Source organism: Sebastes fasciatus, chromosome 5 (assembly GCF_043250625.1).
Source record: "Sebastes fasciatus isolate fSebFas1 chromosome 5, fSebFas1.pri, whole genome shotgun sequence".
NCBI lineage: Eukaryota > Metazoa > Chordata > Actinopteri > Perciformes > Sebastidae > Sebastes > Sebastes fasciatus.
In genome coordinates, this window is record NC_133799.1 from 10,002,294 (window position 1) to 10,019,557 (window position 17,264).

Sequence of the window (17,264 nt, forward strand, 5' to 3'; positions counted from 1 at the left end):
TGACACTCTGACAACATTGTGGCACCCAGTCGACACATACTGCCTCCTGACTCACCCTCATGTGGAAACTAGACACCTGGGTCTCACCTCCTGCGTGTGAGAATGAATGGACTCACATGCACACACAGTGAGCATATTTGTGTGAATGATGGTGTGCTTAATTGTTAACAAACGCATGCATGCAAATACACATTCTGGAGATAAATTCACGCAGACCGACAGGCAGTAAGCATATGCTACAAAAATGTAGTCAGTATTGGAATAAATTAAAGGGGAAGTGCGCAAAAATAAATGTAATTGTAAATATAATATTTAGCCTTTATTATATTTAGGAGCTGCGATAAATCTGATAAATAAAAATGTAAAAAGTGTAAACATTTTAAAAAGTGAAATTACCAGCGTCTGTAGCCTGCTCTTCATCTCTGCTTGAGGCTAGCGGCTCAAAGCTACATTAATCATTACTAGCGTAAGCTCCCTAAATGTCAAACTGATCAGCATGAGGAGTGGAAGAAAATATCGATACACTTGAGTATCACAATATTTTGTTTTATACTGTATCAATTCTAAAAAACAAATTTTTAATTAATACTTTATATGCAAAGATTCGTGGAAGACAGTGGCCCAGATTGCACAAAAAGTAGGGCTATGATAGTGGATGTTACAGGACTAAGATTTTATGCATATGGCAGTGTGTTCTTTATCCTAAAATTAGATAGAAAAAAAAATCACCTTGCGTACAATATCGCAATATATTGAATCGTAACCCCTGTATCATTATACGTATTGAATCGCCAGATTCTTGCCAATACACAGCCCTAATCGGTAAAGAGTTGTGGGTCATGTAGTTTTTGTTGTAGGTTGTGACGAGGAAGAATGTTTGTATGTCTTTTCTTCTTCATTTGTTAAACAGTAAAATTGTGGGCCTTAAAACCAAAACAATGAGCTGAAAGAAGCTAAAATGCTTCATAGAGCTTTGGGCAGTTGGAGCTTGTTAATATAAAACATAGTTAATGCAGCTTTAACTAAAGCTTTGGGTTATATATTTCAAACTGAACTAATAACTTGTAATGGGCTTTTAAATCTATACACATTCTCAAAGACGTGCTAATACCCAAGTAATCCAGAGAAACTTTAGACTGAGGGGACTGACTCTCTACTAGAAGAGCAATTTAAAATTAAAATACCTTCAGTATCAGAATATTGATATCAGCTTATGTCTTATTCCTTCTAAGGCCTCATGAAAATAAATGCACAGAACACTCCTCACTCCAGCTATGAGCTCTTCTGTGCAGAGAGCATTCAGTTCATAATGAATGCTTTCTTCCTGAATCCTCTAAATCACTGGATCATTAGCATGGCCTCTGTTAATCCCACTTACTTCAAATTGCTCACAGATTCGGGAGTCTGACTATAATTTCTTCTGAGTGAATGAAAATCACAGTGGCATATAGTAGAAACAGCACATCAGCCTGCTCAGGAAGATGAAAATAAAACATGTGGGTACAACAGGACCACATATTGTCCAACAGCTGAGATTACTTTGGCCAAGATTCACTCACTGTTAAATTCAATTTGCGAGTGCCCCGTACTTTGGCATAATTAAAAACTACTCTGCAAACAGCATTAGTCAGACTGAATGATGGGGCAGAGAAAAAATGCTAGCTCAGAGAGGGCGGTTCTGGAGCAAAAAAACAGCGTCTGAGATATATCACTTTCATCAAAGACCGATGAGTAGGCCTTTCCAGAGAGCAGAAGAAGTTCATGCAGTGACAGGAATATTTGTTCCACGCTGTGATGGATGGGCCAAAAATTAACAGAAGACATGTGAAGCATGCATCAAAGACAAAGCATTCACATTGATGGTGAATTATCATCCGTTTGTGATTAGTTAACATGTCAACAAAAACAGAAAGATGCATTCCTGGTCACTTTCATCTTAGATCTCTTTAAATCTGCAGCACTACAACAGGTTTGTTGGGGGAAGACAAAAAAAGAGTACATTTTGCACAACAGGAGAGAAATGATGATGGGAATAAAGTATATAGTGGAGCGTGCCGCAGAGACGAATCACTCCACGTCCCCGTCAGAAAGATCATTTTGAAACAATATTGGCTTTGTGCTCCGAGAGTTGAGCAGATGTGAAAACCGTGTTTTTGCCTGGGCAGTGCTCTGGAGGGTTTGCATTTTCGACAGACACCGTTACAGCGATGTACAAAATACGACCGAGCCTTGCTTTAGCTTGTCCTCCCAGGACGGCATCCAACAATGAGACGTGAAATTGACATGATTGAGTGCGTGCCTGCTGTCCAAATCAGCGGAAAAGAGATAGATGGGGATGGGGTTGGGTGGGTGAAATGCAGGTATGTCTGCAGGTGAGAGCTTTTATACGTGTGGAATTCAGTACACATTCATATGCATACCACTATGTGTAAGCTCGTGTTTTGTGTCCCATGGTTTAAACAAAGACTTGTTGTACTGTGAATGACTAAAAGGTTGTGAAAGGGCAGTTTTTTTTAAGGTGTGTGTTGAAACGGATGTGGGCATCATGTGCGTCAGGGGTCTGGCTCTCACTGGCATAATCTTGACATGTAAATACAAAACCCAGCCCCTCCAAGTGACGTGAGGTGAAGGGTTGAAGAGTTTATAATTTGCTCACTTTCTCCGAGGCGGTTCGTTCCGAATCAACCAGAGTGGAATTGACATGGAGGGTCCTAAAGTTACAGTAGCACAATTTCATGAGGAAAGAGAGCTTCTTTAAAGCTCTTATTCTTAAAGTTAATTTTCAACTCGCAACTCATTTCCCTTGTTTTTACTGTAACGATACAATTGGTCTTGTCCAATGTTTCATCGCTTACTTCACTCTTGATGTAGCTCCAAGTCACCAGGAGCACTGCTCAGTTTTACACAGACACACGGTGCCAAAACCAAAACAGTTTCAACCATGTTCTTTCAACGCTGCACTGAGCCCTGCCTACACCACACTGCATGTCTGAATCGTGTGCAGAATTAGATTATTTCAGCTTGCGTGAGCTCATTGGAAAGTAGACGATTTAAGTAAGTAGTCTGATGGAGGGTTCCTTTGATGCTCTGTCAATTTAAACCACCGACTGGGGGAAAAACACAATCACGTCAACCTCCTGGTGATAATTACAAGTAGGATGTGAGGAGTGTTTTGACAGGCTCACACCTGTAGTCACACACTGTGGGGGCAGCAGGACGCATTTTCAACGTTTTCATGTTCAGCTTTTCAGTTACATTCCCAGGCTACTTTAATAGACCATTCATCTTCATCAAACAGCAAATCACATGCATCAAGTATTCAGTACTCAGTTTAAAACATGAAGACAGACAGTTACCGCTGCAACTTATGATTGCTTTTCTATTATCGATCAATCTTTTGTCTTTTAAATGTCAGAAAATAGTGAAAATTCCCCTCACAATTCTCCACATCTCAAGGCGACATCTCAAAATTGCTTGTTTTGTCTGATCATCAGTCAAAAATACCCCCAAAGTGTGCAAATTGCAGTGATATAAAAGAGACAAAAGCAGAAAGTCCTTACAATTCTAATTGTTAGCTATGGCTCTACGGGTGGCAACGTCAGTCTGTCGATCCACCACTTTGATCCAGAATGAAATGTCTCAACAATTACAGGATAGATTGCGATTAAAAAACTTAAAAACTATAAAGAAAAACTCTTTCATCATCATGTCAAACTCTGAATGTGTCCAGTACTTTGATTTATGACTAAATATCTGCAAAACTAACAACATTCCCATCAGCAGCAGCTGAACCATCATGTTAGCATTGCCATTGGACAGTGGGTGCACCACTTCCTCAGGCACAGATATATCTCATTTTCAGCATCAGAGGCGGCAGCCAAATCCCATCAACAGGCCTCGAGATAAAATGACGGCTGTTGTCGTTCGGTGGCAGCAGCAGAGAAAACTGGGCATTTAACCACAACTATCAACTGGACTGACTGATGGGTATAGCCCGCGAGATGTGATGTGAGATTCTTTTTGGCTCTGCATCTCCAGCAAATCAATGAAGTTCATGTTGACAGTTTGTATCTTTCCGGGAGTGTGTTGTTTTTTTTAAGAGTGAGAACGAAAGGGAGGGAGTGAGAGAGAGTGAGAAGTCAAAGAGTGACGGAGAGAGAAGCAAGACGGAAAGTAGAGAGAGGGAGATTATAGGAGCGTGCGGAGATTTATCTCAATTAGTCTTGACTAGTTTCTGCTATGTTTACAGAGTGCAGCACAATGTGGCAGAAGCAATCATAGTATTAAAGTGAGGGCCACTACTAAGTACATAAATGCAATCCTACTGCATCCACTGAGTTCTCAGTATTAGAGGTGTTTGTTGCATAATCTGCCTTCAAACAACATCTGTCAGTGCTGTTTAAACAACATAAATATGGCAAACATGCCCAAAGCATGCAACCAATGACAAATTAACAACAACTTAGTATTTGAGAGCCACTCTTGTCACTCGTTTAATATGCATGGTAGCTATGTATGGTATGTCTACAAGTTCAGGTGCTCAGGGGGATTTATATATTTACTTTATACATTAACACTCTAAGAATCAAAGGTCAATGAGGCCGCCATTCAGACTAAAGCCTGAGAAGACTCAAAGCAATCATTTCCAATCAGAGGTGACACATCACCAAGCAACCTTTTCCACGATAGAAGGGCAAGGGTGCCCTATCTTTGAAAAAAACACAAACAGCCCTTCTTAAGAGCAATAAATTGCTTAGCAATTTATGTTGAATGTTTGTTTTTTTTTATCTTGAAATGACATTTAAATATTTTTTTTTTCATTCTGAAAAGATCAAAATCACATTTATACAAATGTAATGTGTCTCTGGGAGCCATGTCTCCCCCAAAATCTACTGTGTCACCTCTCAGGTTACTTTACTTTGTATTTACACAACTTTGAATCTGATTCAGACAGCAGGAAAAAGATGGCAAGAAAAGAGAAATAGAAGAAAAGCATAATATTTTATTAGAAATTAACTTTTTATCCTCCTTCAAGTGAAAAAAGGGGTTTTGTCTCAGGCTGTGCTGCGCCCTCTCTGACCCTAGCGTGACTTTTCTCAACATCGCCGTGCCTGGCCCACTTCCTGTGTCTTCCACTGCTCCGTCTCACATACCAAACCAGACATTCACACACCCACGGTGACGGCTGAGCGTGACCCGGTCATCCTGCGAGGCTGAGAGGAGTTCCTGTTCACGAGAGTCCCTGCAGCTGTCTCGCAGGCTGCTGCACCGCGCTGGGTTTGGTGGGGTTGCCGTGGGTGAACCCGAGGCAAAAAAAGGGGGCAGGGGGCATGGTGCAAGGTGACAGCAGGGTGGGGGGGGGGAACTCTCTGGTCTATTCATGTTCCTTACGCAAGACTTGCTGCTACACACGAGAGGCAAAGTACTGGCACGTGTTGACCAACTCATACAGAACACATTGATGATGATGCTAAAGCAAGGAATGGGTTGCACCAGCTATTCATATCTCCATAAATAATTGTGTGTGTAAAGTCCTTCCCAAGTTAGCTTGTTTCAAACGAGCAATATGAATGAATGTATGACTGAAACCTTGTATTGCCCCTAGGGGGAATTTGCTTTGCACAAAGAGCATAAAAGAATATCAAGAGAACGTCAACAACCACATATGACATAATAGTAATAACCAGGTTACACTATGGAAACTAGCTAACTAGCCCACGGCTTTAGTGTTTTTAGCTTAGAAACAACTGTAGCACAGCTCAGTCAAAAGCAATCAACTCAGTAAACAGAGAGTTACTGTAGTATCACAAGCCGTACGATTACTGCCAAAAAAACAGTTTTAAGGGGGCAAAGTAGTATAGCATTAGTATTCTCTAAACCTAACTGCTAACTAGGGCTGGGATGATACACTTATCTCTCAATTCGATAATATCACGATACTTGGGTGCCGATTCAATATGTATTACGATTTCTAAGTACTGCGATTCGATATTACGATTTATTGCAATTTTTTGCAATTAGAAAAAGTTGAATCATACACTTCTAGGGACTTTCCCTTTGGAAAATATCTAAATTAATACAGTAAAAATGTTTGATTTTCAGCATGTCTGTAGTCAGAGATTTCCTGACATCACATATATCAGTCATAATCAGGCATTATTTATACATTTTTTTCCTGGCCCAAAAATCAAAGAATAAAGAAATTTTTCTCACAAATAAGTGGTATTTTCTTTTTAATTTATAAGGGACATGTAATGTTTTATACTTCTGGTGAATATAATCCAATCAATCTTATTTCCATAAATGTATTTTGTACATATTTTCCCTTTGTTAACACCTTATTTTGAAAACCAGACGTAGTCGTATGTGTATACTTCCGCTAACTTCGCCAAGTCTGTCGCTAGCTCTGAGCTCTTTATACATCCATGGTCAGCTCCATCTGAGCCGTTTGAATGCATTTAACATAAATGCCAGTATATGGGTGCTGCTACAGTTGTAACGTCGGCTAATTTGGCCACAGAGATGAGAGTGACAGTAAAAATGACTTATTTACTGTAAGCATACATGTAGAAATATATGTGTATCAGTTAGCAATATTTACGCAGTTGAAATGTCTAATAACGTTAACCTTGCTAATGTCATTTAGTCTAAGGCGTTGGTATAAAGACTTGCAGTTTGAGGTATATCGTGTTATTTCCATTAAATGTAATTTAAAATCTTCCCAGTTTGCTACACTATTAAACAGCATTTTATCAAGAGTCTGGTCAGATGTGTCGACCATATTCCATATCACATCTTTTCTAGTCGTGTCAAGGTTAACACAATTGCAAAACTCTCACGAGATGGTTGAGGTTAGGCATTGACCTTGAATCATTAATGTTAAGATAGGTCGTTGGGCAGACAGTCTCAAAAGAGTTTTTGCAAGTTTTCACAATTTGCAGGTTACCTTTCCAGAAAAGACCGTCTTTTCCTGTTAGCGGGTCATATATTAGCAAGCTAACGTTAGTTTAGTCAGTTATGTAAAAGTTAGAATAGCGCAGGTAAGCTCCTGCTCAAAGTATGAGAAGCTAGGTTAAGATGTCTGGCTAACCGCCAAACAGTTTATAGTGGAATGCAAAGACCTCATTTCCACTGCTGATTCCCAATGTGTTTTCAATGTGAGTACTTTTTCATGCCAACAAAAGACATCTCAGCAGCACAGTAATTTACTGTCGCGATTATCATATTACTGGAAATATAATTCATTCTTCCTGTATTGAAAGCAGGCTAACCTATATTCCCTCAGTCAAAGAGGGAGTCACTGGCAGACCATCTACATTGTTGAGTGGTTGATTTGTGGCAACAATGATCCTGAATTCCAGGTTGTTGAATGGATTCAGTTTAACCTGAGTTAGACCTTGGAAGACATTATGATTCAATATCCTTTTGTGAGTAAATGAATCAAGAGACGGAGGATGGGAGAGGAAGCGGCACTGCGATGTTACAAACGAACACGCCAGACGAGGAGTCAGACAGACAAACAGCGAGAGGAAGGGCAGGTTAAATGTGGTAGGAATGTGACAGACAGTTGGGGAAAGCACGTTGACCCCGGCCCACATGCTACTGGCGGGTTCCAGGTGTCTCGCCCTCCACCCCCGTTCACACGCGGATGTCAAGCCTCCCTGAAGGAAACCAGGTCGGTTCCGTTAGGGAAGTCATATAAGAGCCAGGAGGACGGCGAGGATTTTGCATCTGCGTGCCGTCTAGTCAAAACAGGGCTTCTGTGCTGTCTGGTGTTAGTTTGAGGGCATGACCAGAAAGCGGCCCGCACGGACACATAAACTGCGAGGACTGAACCTAAATATTACGTCTATAAAAACATGACCTAAATATTGTGTCTGTGGAGCAGAATTTTCCATCCTGTCTCCAGACTCAAATTGACACCTACACCTTTTACACTTGTTATGACAGATTTTAGCACTTTTTAATGACCATTATTTTCCAGGCTCAGTGAGCTTAACTTACAGTAACTGCTTACAGCAGTGTACTATTATACAGTAAGTATCAACTGGCTCTTACAAAACAGATAATGGCTGCACTTTAAGTCATCACAGTGTCTCAGCAGTACCAGTAAAAGGTGGCAGGTTTAGTAATGATTTCACGGTGGATTTAAACTGTTCATTCAGTTGATGAAGCTGAATCACACATCGCCGCCCCGTTAACTCGCTCTGAACTCAGGTCTTTTTTGCTTCAGTAAAAACAGTGGGAGTCAAATGTGAGAGTGGAGGATCAGAAAGGGATTTTCTTTTCAGGCAATTAAGTTTGTCTGTCAGACTGAGAGACTGCCAGCACAACCTGAAGTACAGGATATGAATACAGAGAAGAAGAAGTCACCCAACTGCAGCTACTGGGAGACAGCCGAAATTATATGAAGCAGTTTATCAGAGTTCTACTTGTCACGGCTGCTGGAATGACAGTTGAGTTTATGACCAACAATACCGCAAAAAAAACGTACTGCAAATAGTTAAAGTGCTGTACTTTTTCAACAACAAATCTGATTTCAAGCACACTAACAGAACATGCTTTCAGCTTAGCTAATTGAGCTCTTGTGAATCTCACAACTACCGATATTTGAGTTAGACAATCTAGTGTTGCATCTGTGAAGTCCCTTCACGTTGTTGTTGTTGTTGTTGTTGAGTATGCCATCGATCCACTAGATAATGAGACTGTAAATTATATCTAATGAAGAGATGAAGTGAGATAGGTGCAAACCCACCAACTTGATCAAAATGCATTGAGAGTGCCTTCAGTAAATGCACTTCTATTCTGAGACACTTGATTTATACTTGCCCTGATTCAACAGCACTAACCAGCAATCACCTATAATGCAATGCTCTCAAAACAACAACAACACTCAAACCTCTTCTGCTGAAGCAAGACTATCACAACTTGCTAATTCTCTTGCAAAACTTCTCTCCAGAAGTTATCTGTCTTTGGGCTCCATTAAAATGCAGTTGTGTGCAAGGCTTGCTGCAATTGCAATGCTAATTTCATCACTTACAAGTCCAATTTTGTGCTTGTTTAGTCATTTCGAGGCTCCACACAACCTGCTTGTACCGAGGTGGTGAGGTGAGAAAGCGAAAAGTGTGTTCGTGCAGATAAGGCGGTGCAGTGATATTTTGGAACAAGTTTTGGCTTGAAATTAGGCCCAACTTTTTGCTCACTCACTCTGACCACCTTGTCTTGCAAAAGGAAGTGCAAAGAGCAATTTTGGTGGTTTTAGCTGGTGAAGGTACACATACAGATTTTTTTCAAAATCACAAAAAATCCATTTAAAGGGTGGGTCCATTTTTTTTAATTTTTTTTTCGGGAATTATATCATTCTGTGTGGTTTCTTATGTATTCAAATCCAAACATTCAAATTTTGGTCATAGTATGTACGTTTTAGCATCAAAATGCTAATTTCCAAAGCCCTTCTAAAAACTTTTTCCGACGTGACCTGACGTAGGTTTCTGCATGATGAGGTTCTACATATATATACATGGCACATGAGCGCCATTAGTGGGAACAAAGCAGTGAATCGGAAAAATAAAAGGTGATGTTTTGATTGTTTCACAGTGGTTACAATCTAAATCACAGATAAACAGACAACTAACTCCGCACAACCCTGCGGGAAGGTGCCGAGTTGCTAGATTTTGAATGAATGCAGCCGAAAGGCAGGCTGTCCTCTCTGCCTAGTGTGTGTGCCTTGGTCAAACTGACACACCGCTAACAGCACATAACAGCCACTGGACAAAGCAGAAGAGAGACAGAGGGACAGGGGAAACACACAGCGATGTAACAAACCCGTTCTCATCCGTAAAAGGGGGACTTGTGTACATCAATGTATAGCCTAATGCGTGTGCCTTGTTATCAGAAGCCGAGGGACATGACAAAGTGGCGGTATTTGACCACCTGAACAGGCTGCACATCCTGTGCGCTGCTATGGGCTGTGGGGGGTTACACCCCCACGTGGGGCCCAAAGGCTGTTCACAGACCCACAGAAGCGTCGCTTTACCTCGCCGTCAGACAGCCTTTTCCGACGGGGAACTGAAGCCGTTATATCACTCTCTTCAAAGCCAACAGACTCCATTGATAAAAACAGTAATTTCACCTTGCAGAACCCGGGAGTATACATACAACCCCACTTCAAAAACTATTACTTATTTCCAAACTTAGCACAGTTAACGTTGACTCAGCTAGTGCTAGCATTCACATTATTCATAACCTTGTGAATTAGCATATTTTGGTAAACTACGTCACTGCTTTTTGCTAATGGCTGAGTGGGCGTTTCCATTTCTAAAAACGGAATACAACGCAGATGGACCCGCCCTTATTTTTTAAGTATGTATGCTTTGTCTTTTTCACTTTGATATCTGCATACAAGAGTTAGAGTTGGATGAACTGGCCCTTTAAGTGCCTGGTCTGAATGTGGAGGAGCAGCAGATCAACTGTGATTGCTGAGCTCTTAAGCTCACTCTGTCACAGTGAGTGAACCCAGATATCCTGTGGAGATAACTCATTTTGGCCACTTTTGTCCAACACTTATTTGTTTCAGTCACTTCCTCAAGTTTGTAACCACAGTGAGGATGTGGATTTGTGGCTCAGGTCACTCAGAAGAAGGTAAAGCAGAACTGTAAACTACCTTTTTATACATTCCTCTTCAAAAATACAAATATCTGTATATAAATATGTACTAAAAACAGTATAATCAACAGGAAATATTAGAGAAAATTAACATTTTAGATTTAGTAATCAATGTATTGGATAGGTGATACCTATGTGATTCTCTGTGTTTAAGTTGTGAGCTAGTCAGATGAGAGTCCGCTGACAGTCAACTGTACTGAGGAGGGCCTAAGGTGAATGACTGCTTGAATCAACCTCGCCATGAGGTCAGCAACTGTTGTTCTTTTGTTTACCTGATGATACATGGATATCAGGCAAGGCACTGAAGGTCCAGTCAGAGAACAACCGTATGGGTCTTCTCTCCATGCTGCATGAAGTAAAGAGATTTGATTCATCACACCGAATCTGTAATTTTTAAGAGAACTAGTAACTCTCAATATTTTAGAAGAATCCCATCCACAACAGACACCTGAACTCTTTCACCTCAGTAGGTGCTGAAAAAGAATCAATAAAGTATGTAAGCAAGCAAAAACATGCGGGTTTTGATTGACACAAGGAGTGCCAGCAGTTCAAAACTTGCATCAGAGCATCGACAGAGCGGTGACGATACTCGACAATAAAATTCACTGTGAACTCATCCACACCATATCTGCCGTGCACACACTTCCTTCCTGCCAAACATAACTACTTAAGAACATTTTTAATTAGAGTATTAACGGGCTGCTTGATTCACTCTTCTTTAAATTTATAGATAAGTTATTTAGACAACGACGGTTTGGCAACATTTGCTTCTCAAACTCAAATGTTGTCACCATTTTTTGGTGGCTGGGCTGTCGGTGCATCTAGCAAGAGTCTTTGAGGCACAAAGAGTCAATACCTACAGCAAACCATTCATCAAGACCTTTGTTGGTTCACACTAAAGACCGTAAACAGACAACATCATCTGTCTGTAAATACCAGACCAAAACCATTAACACATATAGAAAGTGGACTTTAACACAAAGCTAGACTAATGTTTATTATCAGTCTGAAAACTCTAAATGGATGTCAATTGTGTTTGAAACTGTCTGTGGGTCAGTCCTTCTGCCCTGTAATCACACTGCACAAGGTGGCTGTGTACAATAATAAACCAAGCAAACTAGTGTATGCTGTTAAATTTTAAACACATAACTAATCTTATGACCCAGGTGGCCATGGCATGCATTCAAAGCAGATACCAGTATTATTTAAATGCCTTCCAGTTGGCCTTGAGTAAATATTCTTTATCTCAATTCTAAAAAAGCTTGACATTGAAGTGTTACTTTGGTATTTTTCAAGTAAAGTAAATATGGGCAGCCATCGGATTCAAAGGCCTCATCCCTGTTTGAATAAGAATTATAATAATAAAAAAGGTTATAATAATTTAGGTCCAATAAAAGTGCATGTTTTTGCCACTGAAAGGCTCTGACTGTTATTAAGTGTCTGACATGGAAAGAGTCTCGCTCAAGGAGAAGTCTCATTCTGAAATATCATAAGGTGACGTGTTGCTGGAAGACAACAGTGGAAACGTGAGTGCTAGCCGGGCAGAGTTTGTTGTGATGATTTTGACAATGTGGATGAGGTCTTTGAATTCGATGGCCGCCCGTATTTACTTGAGCCAGAGTATACCAATGAAGAGCTTCTACAAATTGAAGAGCAGGAAGACGAGAAGGAAGATGAGAGTGAACCAGCTGCTGCAAGGCTGCAAAGCTCGAGAAACCCGTGGTGACCCTATCTATGCCCACAGAGGAAGGATGCTGTAAACTTTGAGTGGGACCTGTTGCTGCCAGATATTCAGATTTCACAACGAGACTTCTCCTTGAGCGGGACTTGGTCACAATAACTAACAGAACGGATCAAGCAAAAGGTAAAGAAAAGGTTTTATTTCTCTGTAGGGTTGTTTCCATAATGTTGTCAGACACTTCTAATAACAATCTGAGCCTGTCAGTGGCAAAACAAGCACTTTTAGTGAACATAATGTTACATTGACACTGCTCACTTGCCCTGGCAGCGTTATCCCTCAATACTGGAACTATTTCAAAAAGTGTTGTCCCCATTAGTCAGTTAGACTCAAAAACATGGGGAAATAGGGTCAGAGTTGAAAAATACCATTAACCTTTATGAAAATGATTTGGTGTATCATCTCATAACAAAGTAACTAAGGCATAAAATAACAGCAGGTTTACTTGTGCCATGTAATTATGATTACTAAATAGGTACAAGCATGGATGTAAAGGTCACGTTACAATCTGCAACTCTGCATCCAGTTTAGTGAACAGTTTCAGCTTAGTGTTCAGTATTATGAAATAATTAACTTTGTCTCTTTGTTGGAGTGTTTTTAGACAATGCTGCAGTCTGCGGTGAACAATCATGCAGTCCATTTAGATGAGCATTTCCCCCGATAATATAAAGCTTTTAAGCCACAACCTAATGGATGAGATACCTCCTGAAACCTTTAAGAAATGTTCAGTAACTTATTCCATTCCATATTGTCTTATGGAGTTGAACAATAATAATGAACTGGATATGATCAATTACAAAAAAGTGAGAGAGACAGTAAGAGAGGAGAATGATTAAATGGTGTGAACCAACTAGTTAATCTCTCCTGCAGTGATTCTGCAACACGATTAGAGGAATAGAGGAAAGGGGAACTCAAAGCAGACCTGATGGATGAAGCCAATAAACCAACAGCTAAGTCCCAAAGCATTTAAAACAGACTAAAGTGATAAACAATAACAAGTGATTCCTCCCAACTTAGATAAGAACACCTTTGAATTCCCACATCTATTCTCCTGCTGCATTGAACAACCTGCACTCCACAGTATCTGATCCAGAGAGTTTAAGAAGCACAAGTTCAGAAAGTTTTTTCCCCTGACAGTCCAAAGGACCTAGACAAAGTCCAAGTTTTCACTGGACAATGATAAAGTAACCCAACATTAGACAATTGTTCACAGATCCTTCAAACATGATGCTATAATTGTAACTGTCCAAGCAAACACAGGCAGGAAAAACATTCGTCATGTCTACAGGAAGTGACTGATCACACAAGTGTAATTCACCTCCACAAGCAAAAGGATTTATTCTCAAATGGGTTGATAAAAAAAGGACTAAAAAAACTGCTGTTTCCCATTTTCCATATTTCTCAGGTCAAAAAAAGGACATGCCTAATAATTACAGCACCATCTGCTCGTAGGTGAATAATGAGGCAGCGCTCACACACTGTAATTGTAAACGCTATTTTTAAACTCACAATAACATTAGCAGAGTACGAGCATTCGAGTTATTTCATATGTTACACACCGGGGAGGCAAGCACTGGTGAGAGACATGCTCCTGCATTACTGATGGCTGCACCTTATCTGTTGCCATGGCAGCTGTCGTAACAGCAGGCGAGATAAGAGTTTGAAGAAAACTTTTCAACACTATGATAAATGTTATTAAACATACAACACCCATAAAGATGATTTGGGTGCTTTTGTGATGCCGTCAGTGTTTAGATATTACATATTTTTCCTCCAGGAACATCATCTCAGGTTTTATAGCTATACTGACTATAAATGCTAAATAATGTGTTTATGGTGCATTATACTGTTTATTATGAGCAACACATTGTGTTGTTTGAGTGTGGTTACATTATTAAACTGCCAACTGTGGAACAAAAAGCCTTTATGCTCACAAAATCTTGTTTTGTTCATTTTTCACAGTGCATCCAGCAGGCCAGCACTTTAACTCGATTTAACGATAATGAAATTTCATTTTCATAGGACATTATATCTCATTATGAACTGAAAGTATCCAATTCAGCTTAATTATCACTTATAATTCTCAATAAATAGAAGAATCATGTATTCATTGGAATCCATCTGAGATTTATACAGTCTTCTTTTGGCAATCATATTATTTATGCTCTTGTACCTCACCTATTTTTGTATTCATCACAGCTGACTCCTCCCATGAGCCAGAACAGGGGGCCAGAAAACCAAATCACTGCTATCTCTTTATGAAATATAAAACATTTCACAATTTAGTGAGAAAGGGATTTTGGCAGAGTGCTGATGGCTGGACGCACATGTGCATGCAAATGTCACTTGTACCGCGTTCAGAATAACTGAAACGTGGTGGCTGGAGGTAGCATGCAGCAGCGAGCTTTTCAATCAGTACCCCTGCTGCCCAGTGAGGCTGGGGACCATTAGCACCAGTGAGCCAAGCAAAGTGACTCTGATGTGAAATGACAGGGGCTTTCACAGAAGCCGTTCTACCGTTTCAATCATTGTCATTCACACACACACACACATATGGCTACTGGCTACCCTACATTACATTATACCCTCACTACTAGGCAACCGAGTGAACTCGCACTGTTGTTTTGTTTTCAAAAAATGTCTTGATTTATTAACTTCAGCAGTCATAAAGCCTCTCAGCTCCTAAATTACATATTTTCTTTTATCTTCTTTCGAGATCCTGATCAGTCAATTACTGTGTGAGTTATGAAGAAACACCTTGTTAGATGTTTTAAACACATCCCATGAATATCATTGACAGAACTGCATGCAATATGAAGTGACAAAGAACAATAAATAGTCCATTTGTCACTAAGGAAAGTGCATTATGTAAGACTATAAACATGCAAAAAAAATCACATGGGCTATTATATTACCAAAGCATTGTTTTTTTTTCAAATGGGCATTGCCTCATGTCTAATCACAATATCCCTCCTTTGTGCACTATATGGTTAAAATGTGATCTCCATATGGCAAAGAGATGGTGGTGACATGTACAACTGTCAGAGATGTAGACCATTCTAAAACTGAAGTTTAACACATTTTTGTACACGATTTAAGCTTTTAAATTATTCACTAATTGAAATAATTACGAACTGACTTGAAGACTTAGAGGGGAAAATATTGCTTTTATAAGAATAATTTTAGACCCCTGCTAATGATCACTTATAGGCTGTCACATAGATCTTCATATGCCTGGTTGCCTCATGTCTAATCATCCCTTTGTATAGGCTGGTGCACAATATGGTTAAAATGTGATCTTCATATGGCAACTAGATGGTGTTTGACATGTACAACTTTCGGAGATGACCCCATGCAGGATAAACCCTTCTAAAAACTTAAGTTTAACACATTTTTGTAAAAGATTTAATCTTATAAATGATTTACTTTCACTAATTGAAATAATGCACTGACTTGAAGACTTCGAGGGGGCAAATATTGCTTTTATGAGAATCATTTTAGACCCCTGCTAATGATCACACATCCTCCTGAGACCCAGACCATTGACATGTGTCCTCTGTAGTGGACATTTTGTCCACATGCTTACTCTTTTGACCTACTCTATAAACCCCTGGTGTAGTGTAAAGAGGACATCCTAGGCTTTCCAGTGATATGGCATGTTTTTTTCTTTTTTTTTAAATCAATTTGAATGTGTTCTTGGTTTAATATCACTCTACAGCCATAATCTGTTCATTTTGTTTGTCTTTTCACACTGAAATAGTCCTGTAGTCCACTATACACTGGACAATAAAAATAAAGTTTAACAAGCCTTAAATTGTTAAGATTTTCTTTTAACCCTAAATAGGAAGGAAATCACAAAAAAAGTAATTGAAAGACAATTTGTTTTAACTCGGTTCCCAGGAGGTTATAGGCTGTCGCATAGATCAGCCACCTTCCTATTTCTCGCTATAATAACATGCACCCCTGCAGACTATTAATATCATGCCAACAGGCAGCAGGAGGGAGGAAGGGAGGACGCCTTATCCTCTTCCACTTTCACATCAAACTTTCTTTTTTTTTTTTTTTCATTTTCTCTGTATTGAATCATCATGCTGTCTGTGGATCTGTGGAGGTTTGACACTTCCTCTACCTTACCTCTCTCCTCCTGCTCTCTGCCCCGGGTCTGGTGATGAGCGCCGTGTCACCGCACACCACCGCCGCGTCCTCCACGAACACGCAGTCCGGCATCGTCTCGTCTGCGGGCAGCTCGACCACCTCCAGCCCGAGCCTCATCTCCAGCACCTCGACATACGCCCGGTGCTCCCTGCGCGCCTGGTCCAGGTCCACCTTCGTATTCTCCGGCTGGCAGCTCCGGAGCGCGTCTTTGGACAGGGACGCGGGGATTCCCCGGACGACGGCGTGGGTGTAATGACCAAAACCTGTCATCAAAAAAGCCATGTTTTTAGCTGCTTTCCCGTTATACGCTCAAAATCTGCAAAAAAAAAAAAGGACTGTAAAAAAAAAACACCCTAACAAGACAAACGAATGAAAGCAACTACTATCAGTTAACTCGATGCTGCCTGGCTTGCATATGCTAGTTTGTTGTGTTTTTTTAATTCTTTATTTACAGTAGCCTGCTGCACACAGTGTCAGTCAGTCAGCCCTGCTCCAGTCTCCAGGCGAGCGACAGCGCTGCGGTGACGCGCACCGACTATCACGTGTAAAGCCTCTACGAGTCTGTCTGTCTGTCTGTCTGTCAGCCGCTCAGTGTCAGTGCGGCGTTCAGCACAACAAGTGACAGCCAGGAACACTCTGGACCTACTGTATATGGCTCAATCCATTTCACACTGGATCAGCAAAGCAAAGCATGCACAAGTCAAAG

General features: G+C 40.4%; 1 protein-coding gene across 1 annotated transcript in view; it reads right to left on the bottom strand.

The window, feature by feature from the left end:
* ddah1 (dimethylarginine dimethylaminohydrolase 1) overlaps positions 1-17,264 on the bottom strand; it is an 86,277-nt gene that overhangs the window by 61,253 nt on the left and 7,760 nt on the right. The window contains exon 2 of the mRNA XM_074634989.1: positions 16,538-16,874. Within this exon, the coding sequence (XP_074491090.1) occupies positions 16,538-16,840 (303 nt within the window). The 5' untranslated portion in view covers positions 16,841-16,874. The remainder of the gene's footprint in view (positions 1-16,537; positions 16,875-17,264) is intronic.